General features: G+C 39.3%; 1 protein-coding gene across 1 annotated transcript in view; it reads right to left on the minus strand.

The window, feature by feature from the left end:
• LOC308260614 (steroid transmembrane transporter SLC22A24-like) overlaps positions 1 to 16,292 on the minus strand; it is a gene marked incomplete at both ends in the record, with an annotated part of 40,104 nt that extends 23,812 nt beyond the window's left edge. Inside the window, 4 exons of the mRNA XM_080692027.1 lie at positions 4,802 to 4,970; positions 5,070 to 5,224; positions 12,296 to 12,399; positions 15,891 to 16,292. Coding sequence (XP_080548153.1) covers positions 4,802 to 4,970; positions 5,070 to 5,224; positions 12,296 to 12,399; positions 15,891 to 16,292 — 830 coding nt within the window. The remainder of the gene's footprint in view (positions 1 to 4,801; positions 4,971 to 5,069; positions 5,225 to 12,295; positions 12,400 to 15,890) is intronic.
• Between the last annotated feature and the right edge of the window lie 1,069 nt (positions 16,293 to 17,361).

Here is a 17,361-nt window from a genome sequence, read left to right on the forward strand (position 1 = left end):
AGTCATGAGAGCCAGAAGGGCTTGGAGTAACATATTCCAAACTCTGAAAGAAAACAACTTCCAGCCAAAAATTTTCTACCCAGCAAAACTTTCTATCAAATTAGATGGAGAAATAAGAAGCTTCCATGACAAACAGAAACTGAAGGAATTTATGTCTTCAAAACCAGCGCTAGAGAAAATACTCAAAGAGATGAACTACAAAGAAGAAATAGGTAACACACACCAGAACCAGAGAAACAAGAGTTTCCATCCAACAGACAACTAAGATTGGTTATCTGTGGAGATTCATTATTTATGTTAGTCTTTTACCTATCTCTAAATTGTATTGTTTGCTTTTATTGTTGCTAATTTTTAGGATTTCTAGTTGGAATATTAATATACCTTCAGATATAGCATTTGGAAATATTTTATCCCATTCTATCAGTAACTTTTAACTCTGTTTACATTGTCTTGGATATACATTTTTTTTATTTTTTAGGGAGTTTGTATACTCTTCTGTTGCCTGTGCCATTGAAATCATATCTAAGAAATAACTGCCAATTTCAATGTTGTGAGGTTTAATGACCCAGATTTTCTTCTAAAAGTTTATAGTCTTAAGATTTATATTTAGGTCTTTTATCTATTTTGAGTTAATATTTGTATATGGTGTTAGGTAAGGGTCCAATTTTATTCTTTTTCATGTAATTATTATTTTTAAACCATATTTAGTTAAAAGATTATTATTTCCTCCACCAAATGTTTGTGGAAACCTTGTCAAAAATAACTTGACAATATATGGAAGAATTTATCTCTAGGATTTTATTTAACTCCAATGGTTTATATATCTGCCTTTAGAACAGTACTACACTGTTTCAATTATTGTAGCTTTATATGGTTTGAAATCAGAAAATATACATCTTCTAGCTTTGTTCTTTTTCGAGATCATTTTGGGTATCTAGAGTCTATATTCCATATTAGGATAGATTTTTTTTCTGAAAAATAAATGTATGCTAGTTTCACTTAAAAAAAGAAAAAAGAAAGAAATATTCTCTGGTAAGAAAGAAAGCAAAAAGATATATTGAAATGTTATCTTTAAGTCATCGAAAGCTTGGTATCAGACAAATGAAACTGTTATGTGAGATTATCATTGGTAATTTTGGATAAATTGCTATAATACTAGATGTCAACCACTAAGCCAAGCATGGGAAGGAGGGATTGGGAGGGAACAGGGTGGGGATTGGGTAGAGGCTAATGGGGCGATGTGTGCATGTATGTCTACAAAAGTTTTTTTCTTTTTATCCCATTATGATGTATAAATACAGTGCGCCAATAAAAAAAAGACAAGTAAAAAAAAAAAGAAATCAACTATTAATCTTAATGAGAAGTTCTTGTCCTTGATCATTTTTTTCTCTCTTGCTGATTTAAAAAATCTGTTTGGATTTTGGCATGTAATTGTGCTATTTCTAGGTGTGGACCTTCTATCTGATTTGGACATTTTTGATTTCTTGCATGTGTAATGCTTCTATTAAATGAGTGTTTGGGTACTCAGTTTTCTGAATACATTTTATTATCTTATTCTTTGCCCTCTGCTGATATTTCCATGATACATATGTTGTTATACTTTAAATAGTCCCACAAGTCTGTTCATTTTACTTAATTCATTTCTGTTTCTTTACTTAATACTTTTTTTTTTTTTTTGCAAGTCTGGGGATGGAACCCATGGGCATTGAACATCCGAGCTACACCCCCTGTCCTGTTTTTTATTCTTTATTTTGAAACAATGTCTCACTAAGTTGTGAAGGGCCTCACTAAGTAGCTGAGGCTGTCCACAAACTGTGATCCTCCAGTCTCAGCCTCCCCAGTGCTGGAATTACAAGCATGTACCACCATGCTCGACCTTAATTCATGTTGTTTGTTTACTTAATTCATTTTTGTTTACTTAATGCATTTTCAATGAAACTATCTTCATATTTACTGCTTAAGTTCTATCTGCTAAATTTTGATCTTTAGACTCTCCAGTTAATTATTTACTTAATACATTTTAATGTCAATTTTTTTCCTTAACAAGGAATCAAAGAAGATCTTCGAAGATGGAAAGATGTTCCATGTTCATGGATAGGCAGAATAAATATCATCAAAATACCCACATTTCCAGAACTGGTCTACAGATTTAATGCAATGCCCATTAAACTACCAAGATTATTCCTCAAAGACATAGAAAAATCAATCCTTAAATTCACTTGGAACAACAAAAAACCCAGAATAGCCAAAGTAGTTCTCAGCAACAAAAACCATGCAAAAGGAATCACAATACCTGACTTTAAACTATACTACAAAGCCATTGTAATAAAAACAATACGGTACAGGCACAAAAACAGATACATAGACCAATGGAGTAGAGTAGAAGACCCAGAAACAAGTCCACACACTTACAGTCAAATGGTTTTTTTTACAAAGGGGCCAAAAACATACACTGGAAAAAAAAAGATAGCCTCTTCAACAAATGGTGTTGGCAAAACTGGTTAACCATATGCAGAAAATTAGAAATTAATCCCAATTTCTCACCCTGCACAAGAGTCAGTTCAAGATGGATGAAAGACTTGGAAATTAGACCAGAGACCTTGCGGCTCCTTGAAGAGGGCATAGGTCCAACACTACAACACATAGGCACAGATAAAAACTTTCTCAACAAGACCCCAAAGGCACAACAAAATAAAAGGCGAATCAATATGTGGGATTGCATGAAACTGAAGAGCTTCAGTTCATCAAGGGAAACTGTCAAGAACCTCAATCAAGAATGAACAGAATGGGAGAAGTTTTGCCACCTACTCCTCCAATAGAGGACTAATCTAGAATATACAGAGAACTCAAGAAACTCAACACTAAAAAAAAAAATCCTATAAAAATGGACAAGCAAACTAAATAGACACTTCATGAAGTGAAGGAATTCAAGGAAGAGATTCAAATGCATGAAAAAATGCTCAACATTATTGGCAATCAGAGAGATGCAAATCAAAATACACCGAGATTTCACCTAACCCAAACTAGAATGGAAATCATTCAAAGCACAAACAACAACAAATGCTGGCAAGGATGCGGAGAAGTGGGAACTCTAAAATGTTGTTGGTGGAATTACAAATTAGTGCAACCACTTTGGAAAACAGTATGGAGAATCCTCAGAAGAATGGAAACAAATCTACCGTTTGATGTTTGATCCAGCAATACCATTTCTGGGTATCTACCCAAAATAAAGTAAACCAAACTACCAAACTAATGCATGTGTATCTGTGTTCATAGCTGCACAATTCACCATTGCCAAACTGTGGAAACAACCAACATGCCCATCAACAGATACGTTGATTACAAAACTGTGGGATATGTACACAATGAAATTTTACTCAGCCATAAAAAACACACAATTACATCATTTTCAGGGAAATGGATGAAACTGGAGGACATTATGCTAAGCAAGATTAGTCGGTTACAAAAAAAAAATAAGACATTGAATGATTTCCCTAATATGTGAAAGCTAAGAAGAAATTGGTCATAGGAGGAACTCTAGATGAAAAAGGAGATCCTAGAGAGGAGCAAGCAAGACAACCTGAATGAGGGGATGAGAGGGGGGAAGAAGGAAATTCTCTAATGCACACAATGTACTTAAACATATAGAAGTCAACCACTAAGCCAAGCATGGGAAGGAGGAATGGGGAGGGAATGGGGTGGGAATTGTTTAGAGACTAAATGGGCAATGTGTACATGTATGTCCACACAAGTTTTTACCCCATTATGATGTATAACTACAATGCAACAATAAAATTTTTAAAAAAGAATAGTAATGAAACATCCACATAACCCAGATATACCATTCCTTTGTATCTTTCCCCCCAAAATTTAAAAGTCAGAATGCTATAGCAATACATACATATCCATGTTTATAGTAGAACAATTCACAATAGCTAAATTATGAAACCAATCTAGGTGTTCATCAACAGATGAATAGATAACAAAATGTGGGATATATACACAATGGCATCTTCTCAGCCATGGAGAACAACAAATTGTCATTTTACAGTAAAATAATGAACTAGAGACTGTTGTACTAATTGAGATCAGCCATACTCAGAAAGTCAAGGGGCAAATGTTTTCTCTCATCATATGTGAATGCTAAAGAGAAAATATGAAACAAAAGGACTTTAGATAATTGAAGAGAGTGACCAGTAGAATATTGTAAGGAGATTAGGGGTAAAATGTGGGTAGGGGAAAAGGAATGATGATGAAATAAATAGTTCAATTAGGCTCTTCTCATGTACATCACTACCAATCCTATTTTGTATGGGGAGGGATGAGTAGCAGGGTGTGACACAAAAGGAATCATACCAAGACCTATATCCATGTTTGCTTGCATAACTTTGAACCTCACAATTATGTATAATTACAATGCATCAATATAAAGTAAAAAACCAGGAAAATAATTGAAAAAATGAGTAAGTTTTCATGTTGCATGGTAACCATAACAATGGAATGTGGCCAACTAAATGACATATGTACATTTACAAAGAAAATAAAAATTAGTTTATGATAATTCTGATCTGTATGATAACTCTGTCTCTGTATTTATTTTATGAAAATTCTGTTCCAGTATCACAGACAAAGTGTCATTCAATTCCCCTTTTTGCATCTTAGGTAGCACAAGGGGTAGTAATGTAGGCATAGCTCAAGACCAAGACTGGGATAATACAGATGTCATATCCCAAGTGTCAGTGTTCTTTTTGTTCTCATCTTAGACTCCCTTATAGACAAAGAACATAGAGATTTTCCATACCTGGAGAGCACAAAGAGGATAAACAAGGGTATAGATACGGTCAGATGCAGTATGTGCCAGTTTCGAAAGGCAAAAGCCAATCCGCCCAGAAGTATCTGGCCAATGTTGTAAGAGCTCAACATCAGCATTATGCATATAGAGCGATGTTTGGCTCCTGTCCACTCTATCGCTAGAAGAAAACATATACATAATTATCATGGATGCAATGGGTAATATCAGGGTCAATTTAATGCATGGAGAAAGTAAGAGTCTCAAATGATTGACCTACCGAGAATAAAAGAATTTATCAAAAGAGATGAGGTGGAGACTCCGGCCAAGAAACGCAGTAAACAGTAAGTGGAAAAAGTGGGAGCAAAGGCCACAAAGGTGTCGGCAATGGCCAGCTGGAGTATACATCCCGTGTAGGTCACCTTTCGCCCAAACCTAAGAATATAGGACCGGATTAGATTATTTGGAAACAAAAATAATTGAAAGCAACAAAAGATAAAATCTTGAAATTTAAGATAAGGTTTAATAAGTAAAACATTACACTTGAGATCTGGTGAAATCACTATATTAGTCAACTGCTAAAATCAGATTAACCCTACCCGTTGTTCAGTGCAATCTCAGGAAATCACCTGGCATAAGAGAAGGACTTTTCGGCCATTTGAAACTATACAAAAGAAAATAAAATTGGGGAACGTGTAACAATTGTTTGTCATAAAACATTTGCATTTAGGATAGTAGATTTGTGTTTATAGTAATGAGGAGGAAAAGCAAAAGATTTGTACTTGGGTCTGTGCACTATTTTTTTAATATATATATTATTTTAATATATATTTTTAATATTTTAATTATATATATTTAATATATATTTTATATATATTTTTAATATATATATATTTTATTCCTTATTTTGATTTATTTTTTTTATGGGTGCATTGTATTCATACATCATAGTGGGATACAGACTTTTGTAGACATACATGCACACATCGCCCAGTCAGCCCTCACCCGATCCCCACCCCATTCCCTACCCATCCCTCCTTCCCATGTTTGGTTTAGTGGTTGACATCTAGTATTATAGCAATTTATCAAAAAAAAAGATAATCTCACATAACAGTTTCATTTGTCTGATACCAAGCTTTTGATAACTTAACGATAACATTTCAATATTTCTTTTTGCTTTCTTTCTTACCAGAGAATTTTTTTCTTTTTTTTTTTTAGGTGAAACTATCATATATTTATATATTTATTTTTCAGAAAAAAAATCTATCCTAATATGGAATATGGACTCTAGATACCCAAAATGATCTCAAAAAAGAACAAAGCTAGAAGATATATATTTTCTGATTTCAAACTATATAAAGCTATAATAATTGAAACAGTGTAGTACTGTTCTAAAGGCAGATATATAGACCATTGGAGTTAAAAGCCTAGAGCTAAATTCTTCCATATATTGTCAAGTTATTTTTGACAAGGTTTCCACGAACATTTGGTGGGGGAAATAATAATCTTTTAACTAAATATTGTTGAAAAATAATAATTACATGAAAAAGAATAAAATTGGACCTTTACCTAATCCCATATACAAATATTAACTCAAAATAGATAAAAGACCTAAATATAAATCTTAAGACTATAAACTTTTAGAAGAAAATCTGGGTCATAAAACCTCAAAACATTGAAATTGGCAGTGATTTCTTAGATATGATTTCAATGGCACAGGCAACAAAAGAGTATACAAACTCCCTAAAAAATTAAAAAAAATTGTATATCCAAAGACAATGTAAACAGAGTTAACAGTTACTGATTGAATGGGATAAAATATTTCTAAATGCTATATCTGAAGGTATATTAATATTCCAACTAGAAATCCTAAAAATTAGCAACAATAAAAGCAAACAATACAATTTAGAGATAGGTAAAAGACTAACATAAGTAATGAATCTCCACAGATAACTAATCTTAGTTGTCTGTTGGATGGAAAATCTTGTTTCTCTGGCTCTGGTGTGTGTTACCTATTTCTTCTTTGTAGTTAATCTCTTTGAGTATTTTCTCTAGCGCTGGTTTTGAAGACATAAATTCCTTCAGTTTCTGTTTGTCATGGAAGCTTCTTATTTCCCCATCTAATTTGATAGAAAGTTTTGCTGGGTAGGCAATTTTTGGCTGGAAGTTGTTTTCTTTCAGAGTTTGGAATATGTTACTCCAAGCCCTTCTGGCTCTCATGACTTGGTTTGGGAAGTCTGGAGTGATTCTAATTGGTTTGCCTCTGAAGGTCACTTGGCCCTTTGTTTTTGTTGCCTTTAAGATTCTCTGCTTGTCTTCCACATTGGTCATTTTGACAATTATGTGGCGTGGGAATCCTCTTCTCTGATCCAGTCTAAAGGGAGTTCTATAAGTTTCCTGGACCTGTGTATCGACCTCTTGCTCTATGTTTGAAAAATTTTCTGCTATTACTTCCTTGAAGAGATTGTTGATCTCTTTGGTTTCACCTTCTTTTCCCTCCTCTATTCCAATTATTCTTAGGTTAGCTCTCTTAAAGTGGGCCCATATTTCTTCAATGTCAGATTCCTGCTGTCGGATTTTTTTTCTAAATTAGAAACTATGCGTTTATTTTTGGAGTGATCATCTTCTAAGAGCGAGATTCTATTCTCCATGTGGTCTAATCGGTTGTTTGTGCTTTGAATTGAGGCCTTTACTTCATTAATTGCATTCTTTATCTCTTTTTGGCTCTCTCTGAATTCTTTACGAAACACCTCTATTATTTCTACAGTTATTTTCCTGATTTGATCTTCTAGAAATCTCTGAATTTCTGTTTTATCGGGTTCTGATGTTGTGGGGTTGTTGGCATTCATTGCTCCATTGTTATTCCTCTTTCCCATGATTTCAGAAGTTTGTGCCTTCTCTGGGTTCTTCCCTTGGGTCACTATGATTTCACTTAAGGTGCTCTGGATCTTTAGTCTGTGGTATCTCAGACCCCACTACTCCTTTACTGGGTTGTATCGCAGAGTCTCAGACCCAGGCAGTCGATAGAGGCTGCTTTAGACTATGGGGTGGTGCCAGTTTGGGCGTTCTCCTATGGTGTGATATCTCTGCCACTGCCACTCCCCCACTGCGTCAAGTCCCTGGGAGTGCAGTACTGGGATTTCTCCTCTGGGGCCCGCAATTTGACTCACTGTTGTTGAGTATGCAGATGGAGCTGTAGTGGACTCGGTGAATTCACTGCTGCTGCCGCTGGTGGCAATATGGTGTTGCTGTCACGCCCTCGGCCGTGAGGCTGGCGTATTTCTTCTCTGGTTTTGAGCTCTGCTCTGAGTTCCTGCAGCGTGTGCTGAGCTCAGCCACTGAGAGCTTTAGATGCTCCTTGCGCCGAAAAATCCCGCCCAGCTGTTCCACAGCGGCTCACCTCGGCTCTCTGTAGCCGTCCAGTGAAGTCGCCACTGCCGCTGGCAATAAGGCACTGCTGCCGCATCCTCGGGCATGAGGCCAGTGTATTGCCTCTGTGGCTCTGAGCTCTGTTCTGAGTCCCCTTCCTCTCTGGAGCCTGGTGATTTTTTTTGTTTGTTTGTTTCTCTGGTGATGGTATTTTCTGGCTATGAAAGGCGCTGATTTTGTGGTAATGGAGATTGGTTGTTAGCAGGGCTCTCAAGCCCCGCTTTTCTCGGTTGCCATCTTCCCGGAAGTGGTCTGTGCACTGTTAAGGGCTAAACTTGCTTGAAAGGAAAACTGAGAAGAGAATAAATCAAAGTTATATGGGTTGAATAACAGCCAGCCTTATGTAGGCTCAAAGGCCTTGGAAATTATGTTTAAACTTGGAGAGAAGATAGCCCAAAACTTTCAGTATAGAAGCTGATAGAAAGTTCACAGAGGAGAGGGGGAAAAAAAAGAGAATAGGAACAAATAAGGGGCAGATAGACAAAAATAAAAGGAACATGTTTGTATTATGGAGTGGCAGAAAGGGGGCCCAATCTGGAGTTGATGTGGACAAGATTTCATGAGCTGATACTAAATTCTCAGTAATAGTGACATATGAACAAAATCTTAGTTTTGAATATGCTTCATAATATTAGCAGAGAATTTGTCATTAAAAGCAATAATAAAAGGTCCAAGGGTGTAGTTCAGTGGTTCCTAGCACCAGCAGAAAAGAAAATCACAATGTCACAATGTTGTTAGGTGTTGTGGCATATGCCTCTAATCTCAGTATTTGACAGGCTGACACAGGAGGAGTGCAGGTTCAAGGACATCCTCAGCAAGTAGTGAAACTCAAATAAGCCTAGTGAGAACCTTTTTTCAAATAAGAGATAAGATCAGATTGGGCGTGATAAATAATTAAAAACATTTAAAGATATTGAAATGTTAAGCACACTTCCTTGATCAATAAACCCACCATGCATGTATCAAATTTTCACAGTAGCCTCCATAAGTATATATGACCAAAATAATAATCAAAAGAAAGTTCCTTTACTATCTTCTGAAATATCTTTTCCTATGGATCTTATACCTCTTATAAATCTGAGCCATGAGACTTGAAACCCTTCATCTTATAACCGGTCTCTGGCTATAACTATTTCCTTCTACCCAATTATCCTCCTAATCCAACTATTCCATCCCCACTATAGTTGCAGCCCTTATTAATAACTTTATTGAGATTTAAGTTATATACAAAAAAGTGCACTCAGATGTTTACAATTTTAGAAAATGAATGCACCATTTAACCAATTTTACATGAAAACAGAACACTGCTTACATATAGGAATCCCATCTCAGCCTCTCTTCTGGCCACTGGGCTCTCCATCTAATATTTTACTATTTCATAGCATATGTTACTTCTGTTGCATTAATCTATATAAAAATTGGAATCAAGCAGCATGTAATCCTGTGTCATGGAGTGTTTCCCCTATGTTATTGCATGTGGCAATAGCTTGTTCCATCTCATTGCCAACTAGGAATTCATTTCAATACAACATATAATTATTCATTATAATGGTGGTGGATATCAATCTAAATGTTTGCTCAAAGAAAATTTATTTATGCATATTTTTCATTAGAGTGTTTCATTAACTTATTCTGCAGCATGAGTTAGTAGTACAAAGGCCTGAGTCTGAAAATTGTGGAAAATGAAATCTCTGATCCAGAATTCATATACATAACAATTAACAGTGCTAAATTGAAAGTCACAATTTTTAACTAAGGCTAAAGATGACTTTGAGCATCCACACTGCATTCAGCATTCTTGTGAGAGACATACCTGAGTGACAGCCATGACTACAGCTGGCTACTCTTCCAGAAGAAGCTATATGAGGACATCAGAATCTTCTCACCTCCAAGTCACAACAGCTAAGCTCTTGATATCATTTACCTTTTCCTCTTGCAAACATTACCTTTTAAAGTCATTTTACGCCAAACCTGGGGGCACACACTTGTAATCCCTGCACTTGGAAGGCTGAGACGGGAGGATCACGTAGGTTCGAAGCTAGCCTCCACTGGCTTAAGAGACCCTGCTTCCAAATAAAAAATATAAAATAGGTCTGGGAGTGTAGCCCAGAGGTAAAAGGCCCCGGCTTCCATCCCCAGTACCATCAAAATAAAAAAAGTAATTTTACAAGGACCAGTAGTCAGGTTACAGGTCCAGTGTCTTATTGTACCATCAGGTCCATGGTGTTACACAACCCACACACTTTATCATGATGACAGTCCACTAGACTTGTGTTATGAAAATACAACCAGTCCAAATATGTCCAATATCTTTCATCTTACATATTCTGGGTGTTTTAGAATATTGCCAAGGCCAATAAAGCAGTTTCACAATTTTGTGCACTTAAACATACATATACCTTCCACCACAAAGCTTTGCCTCTCCCCTCATTGAACTAATTCCTACTCATAATCCTCATATCCCAGAATCTACTCTGAAAATCACTTCCTGACTAATATGATTTGGATGTCTTTTTATGTCCTCCATCATGTATCACAGTGAATTTATCACAGTGAATTAAAATTTTAAGTTGATGTACCAAGCTCTCCTTTTAAATAATTTTATTGGTGCAATATGAGCATATATTATAAATACATTCAAAGTGATACATTCATATATGTACACAATATCTCTTGGTTTGGTTCCCTCCTAACCCTAACCCACTACCCTCTCCTTCCTTGCAGTTCATGTTAATAAGGTTGTTATTCCTGCATATATGGACATAATATCAACTGATCTGTTTCCTTTCTCAAGCCATCTGTTTTGCCTCCTACACTCTCTCCCCTAATCTCCTTCCACTCTTCTGCTGGTCTACTCCTTATTATTATGTTATTATGAAGTTTCTTTTTTTTTTTTTAAGTTTCTAATCCTACCTATTTTCTCTTCAGCTTCCACATATGAGGAAAAACATGGAACCCTCGATTTTCTAAGACTGGCTGATTTCACTTAACATAATATTCTCTAATTCTATCCACTTTCCTGCAAATAACATAAGTTTGTTCTTCTTTATGTCTGAGTAAAACATTATTGTGCATATTTACAATATTTTTATCCATTCATCTGTTCATAGACAGTTAAATTGGTTCCATAATTTGGCTATTGTGAATTCTGCTGCTACTAATTTAAAGAGGCATGTATTACTTTAATATTCCAACTAATTGTTTTAGATTGATACCTGGGAATGGTATAACTAGGTAAAATGGTGGTCACACTCCTAGCCTTTTGAAAAACTTTCATACTGATTTTTATAATGGTTGTACTAATTTACAATCCTACCAACAGATGACAGACTAAAGAATAGATAAATTGAAGAAGTCTTTAGAAGATGGAAAGAACTCCTATATTCTTACATAGGTTACAAAATACTGTCAAAATAACCATCCTGCCAAAAGCCAAACTACCAAAAGAAATTTACAGATTCAGTATAATTCCTATCAAAACACCAATGTCAGTCTAGAAAAAATAATCCTAAAAATCATGTAGAAGAAGAAAAGACCAAATATACCCAAAGCAATTCTGAGCAATAGGAACCACGCAAGAGGCATCACAACCCCTGATTTCAAGTAATACTACAGAGATATAGTGACAAAAACAGAATATTGGCATTAAAATAGATTCACAGACCAATGGAACAGAATATAAAAGACAGATCCATTGCCAGGCATGGTGGCACCTGCTCGTAATCCCAGTATTTGGAAGACTGAGACAGGAGGATTGCAGGTTTGTGGCCAGCCTCAGGTATTTAGTGAGGTCCTCCACAACTTAGTGATAACCTGTTTCAAAATAAAAGTTCTAGAAATATAGCTCAGAGGTAGAATGCCCCCTGAGTTCAATCCCCAGTACCATAGGGAAAAAAGAATATAAGATACAGAGATAAGCAGGCTTACTCAGCTATAGTTCCCTGGAATCCGGCATAGAGGTCACAGTATAAGTATAAGCACATTTAAAAGCACACAATACTCTGCAAGTATTTCTTAAATATAGAAATGAATACTTCACTCAATCAACAGCCCAAACATAATTGAGGTGATACTCACCTATCTGAAAAACAACCACTGATCAGGCTTCCCAATAGTGCCCCAGTCATAAATATGGTTTGGGCCACTGATTTTGATTGCTGAGATTCACAAACCAGGTCCCACTGGAAAAGAATACAAGTACAGCAGAGTGTTAGGAGAGTTTAAGCCTTTGCTGGAAACTAACTCTAAACTCTTATATAGGATGCATATGGTCCTAAGTGGATCCCGCCTTCCTCTCCAGCTTCATATATGCCATGCTCCTCTGGTGGCTCAGGCCCTACTCATTTCACCCTTTCAAATGCAGCTGCCTCTCTCTATATCATAACCATCTAGTTGTCTGTGGCCATGTATCTATATGTCTTTATTCATTTTCCCCCCTCAGACCAATTCCCTTCATTTCAGTAACTTTTATACTTTCTTTAGGTACCACAATTTAAAATATATAAAAATCACAATTTAAAGAAACTTCAGAGACCCCTGGAGAAACCGGGCCCAGTAAGTAGCTGGGTTCTGGGCGGGGGTCACGCGCAGGGCACGCCAGCCGGGGCCCGGGTCGCGGGACTCTGGGCCCCGGGCCGAACTGCGCAGCACACCAGACCCCTGGAGAAACCGGGCCCAGTAAGATGCTGGGTTCTGGGCAGGGGTCGCACACGGGGCACGCCAGATGGGGCCCGGGTTGCGGGACTCTGGGCCCCGGGCGAACTGCATGTAGCACGCCAGACCCCTGGAGAAACCGGGCTCAGTACCCTGGGTTCTGGGCAGGGGTCGCGAGGAGCACACCAGCTGGGGCCTGGGTCATGGGACCCTGGGCCCCAGGCGGAGTAGGGCAGATCAATCTGGACCCATGGGGAAACCGACAAGGGTTACACTGCTACTGAGTGCCTGATCCCACTACCTCCTCAAACCACATATACTGTCTTCTCTTATTAAAAAAAAAAAAAAAAAGGAATAGAAAAAGAAAAAGAAAAATATTGGAGAGGAAAGCCGTTATGGATGCCAGGACACTGGAGATGCAGACAAAACTTATCTAAATGCACTGGAACTTATGGAAAAATTCGCCGTGAAAGAGGACTGCTATTTCTCTATATTGTTAAGAATCTCAGACATCACCTGTAAGGAGAGAGTTTAGCAGAGACCAAGGAGAAATGCGGTGTTGAAAGAGTTCTCCGCGATGGTGGTGGAGACTTGTATTCAGGAGAAGCAGAAACCGGATCCTACCAACTTTGTTTTTTTGGAGAAATTACACCAAATGTTGAATGCTACCATCATGCATGCTTAGGAACACTGGACAACATTCAGAATGGAAAAAGAGCCTGGGAAGGATTTGAAATGGTGGAGGCAGTGGCAATGCCAGTGGCCAATACTCAGGGGAGGCAGAGATCTGATATATTACACCTGGAACCTTTAAAATAATAACCACAGAGACAGTGATCAGAACCTGCTGGGGGGTTAGGCGGGCGCCAGGGCCAGTGGCCGACATCGGAGCTTGCTGTGAGGCAAGGCCACTAATGAGGCCTCCATGGCCGGGATTGGAACCTGCCGAGGGGTTAGACCGATGCTGGGGCCAGCGAGGCCAGCATTGGAGCCTGCCATGAGGCAAGGCTTGTGCTGGGGCCTCCGAGGTCGGGTCCAGAACCTGCTGAGGGGTTAGGCCAGTGCTGGGGCCAGCGAGGCTGGCATCGGGGCCTGCCGTGAGGCAAGGCCGGTACTGGGGCCTCCGAGGCCAGGATAAGAGCCTGCCGAGGTGTTAGGCCGGTGCTGGGGCCAGTGAGGCTGGGATAAGAGCCTGCTGAGGGTTAGGCCGGTGCTGGGGCCAGCGAGGCCAGGATAAGAGCCTGCCGAGGGGTTAGGCCGGTGCTGGGGCCAGCGAGGCCGGCATTGGAGCCTGCCATGAGGCAAGGCCGGTACTGGGGCCTCCGAGGCCAGGATAAGAGCCTGCCGAGGGGTTAGGCCGGTGCTGGGGCCTCCGAGGCTGGGATTGGAGCCTGCCTTGAGGCAAGGCCGATACTGGGGCCTCCGAGGCCAGGATAAGAGCCTGCCGAGGGGTTAGGCTGGTGCTGAGGCCTCCGAGGCCGGGATCGGAGCCTACCTTGAGGCAAGGCCGGTACTGGGGCCTCCGAGGCCAGGATAAGAGCCTGCCGAGGGGTTAGGCCGGTGCTGGGACCTCCGAAGCCGGGATAAGAGCTTGCCGAGGGGTTAGGCCAGTGCTGGGGCCAGCGAGGCCGGCATTGGAGCCTGCCATGAGGCGAGGCCAGCATCGGAGCCTGCCATGAGACATGGTCAGTGCTGGGGCCTCCTAGGCCGGGAACGGAACCTGCTGAGGGGGTAGGCCGGTGCTGGGGCCAATGAGGCCGGCATTGGAGCCTGCCGTGAGGCTAGGCCGGTGCTGGGGCCTCCAAGGCCGGGTTTGGAATCCTGCCAAGGGGTTAGGCCGGTGCAGGGGCCAATGGCCAGCATCAGAGCCTGGCGTGAGGCAAGTTCACTCCTGCGGCCTCCAAGGCTGGGACCAAAGCCAGCTTAGGGGTTAGACCGGTGCAGGGGCCAACGAGACCAGAACTGGGGCCTCCCATGAAGCAAGGCCGCTGCTTGAGCCAGCGAGGTCTGGATCAGTCCACTGAGTAGCTAGGCCACTACTGGGACCATCAAGAGTGGGATCGGTACTTGCAATGCAGCATGCACAGAGAAATACCACAGAAAATATAAATCAGACGCTTCTCTTAATCAGCAATAACTAGGAGGAAGAGGGCAACAGGAAGAGGTTGAGCTATAGAAAGGGCCCTATAGTGAAGCAACTAATGTGATCAATCAGAGGGTATGTAATACTGGAGGACGGAGCCTCTTTAAAACGCAGGAGGTACATAAACAAATGTATCAAAGTAAATCACCAAAGAAGCGTGGGATGGAGGGAGGGGGAGGGAATGGGATGGGGGCTGGAGGAGGGCTAATTGGATGATGTGTGCTTGTATATCCTCTCAAGTCTTGTACTCCAATGTGATTGATATATGACTACAATGCACCAATTTAAAAAATAAATTATTAAAAGAAAAGAAACTTCAAATTTCCTATTTTATTAAATCCCCATTTTTTCTAGGAAGGACTCTTTCATCATGTGGGTGACATAGGGTTCTGACTCTGGCTTTTTCCAGCCCTCCATACCTCAACTATAACTCTCATCTTTGGCCACATGTTAAATCACTTCAAGAGCATCAAGAAACTGATGTCTCAATTCTCTGTCCAGAGCTTTTAATTTACTAGATCTCTGCATCCTTTTTACAATAAGGATTAAGAACCATTTGCCTAACACTTCCCTAACATTGTTTCAATTACATTTAAAATGATAGGACTTTGTCACTAGATTAAATGATGTAATAACAGGTTTACTTTTAGTTGGTTCAATTCATCAACCTCATTACTGACATACTTATTGTATGTTTTACTGTATACAGTATAGTACTGTAGTGTAGATAAGTCTTCATTCTACCTGATTAAGGAATGAAGAAAGGGTTGACTACAGCATACATAGGAGGACTAAATATATAAAGCCAGTCCACTTTTTGTGTTAACTCCAAACACGTTGATCCTATAAGCAGAAGGTTAAGAGGCAGCTTCTTACCTCAGTTACAATGGTGGAGAGGAAGGAGCTTCGATCATACACCCAGCCATCCACACAGGGCTCTGTTTGTGGCTCACCAGTGTTGGAGGAGGTCTCATTCAGGTTAAGGAGATGCCACTGGGGATGTACGAAGCGACGACACTTCTCTGGTTTCAAGTTCAAGTCCAGTGGGATGGAGACCCTCACGAGGGCTTCTTGACTGAAAATCCCAGTGTGATTACTAGAGACAGTGTCATTGTCCAGGATGTGGACCCAGCAACGATGACCAGGGACAGCTGCAGTGAAGTTCTCCAGTAGAACATGAGAGTATGTTAAGATGATGGTGATGCAATGGAAAACTAAGTGAAGGATTTGGAATCTCCCCGGGCCTCCAACTAGATCCAGAAGTGTATCAAAGCCCATTGAGGCTGATTTGGGGGATCTACAGAGGAAATCACAGTAACTTTATGGAAATAAGTTTAGAGAGAGAAAGTGTTCCTACTCATTAAGTTCAGTAATGTGTTAATCCTGACCCCACTTTCTGCTCTGTGGGTTCTGACTTACCACTGCAGGCAGAGTTTTCCAAAGTCCTTTGAGTTTAGCCAGCCAGATAGTTTCAACAAAGTTACAGATATAATCAGTTGACAAGGAAACTTCTCACTGTTGACACAAGAACCTTCTTAAAAGATGACTCTGAACAATCCTGAACTCCGAGCTTCCTGAAAAGTCACAGTGGACCATCGGGTGGATGTAATCTCCATTCAACCTAAAATATGCTTTTTCAGTGGTCTGTCATCCTTTTCAGAAAAAAAGATGTTGGAGATTCCAAAGTGAATTGCTTTATGATGCTCCTTTGCAAAAAACAGAGGCTTTTTCTCATCTAAGACTGCACTTTGATAAAAGTTAATCAAAAATATTCTTAGTTAAAGTACAGCAAAATGGAATGTTGAGTGCAAATGCTGATGGTTTTCAACTAAAGTTCTGCTTCACTTTGTCAGTGAGAGTGATTTTAAGCTCTTTCAAAGAGGGAATTAAGGATAAGGGGTACAGAGAAAGGAAAGAGTAATCTTATGTAATGTTTTATTTCACCAGATTTATTGAATCATTTCATTAGCATTTGAACTTAACTTTCTCATGTTATTAATACAAATAACACAATATTACATTAACATATGTACAGGAATACTTATATGCCTATTTACAGATTTGCAAATAAAATGAAAAATCAATGTTATAAGGTCTCATATTTCACTTAATAAGGTTTTATATTCCACTTAAAATTTAATTTTATAAGGTCTCAATTCCACCCTGATTATGCTTTCTTTCCCAGTATAGACTTTTAATGTTTTAACATTGGTGTGTGTGTGTGTGTGTGTGTGTGTGTGTGTGTGTGTGTGTATGTTTGGAGATTAAACCCATGGGCATTCTACCTCTGAGCTCCACCCCCAGCCCTATGTTTTATTCTTTATTTTGAAACAGGGTCTAAGTTGCA

This window comes from Muscardinus avellanarius (genome assembly GCF_963383645.1).
Source record: "Muscardinus avellanarius genome assembly, chromosome: 1".
Classification (NCBI taxonomy): Eukaryota; Metazoa; Chordata; class Mammalia; order Rodentia; family Gliridae; genus Muscardinus; species Muscardinus avellanarius.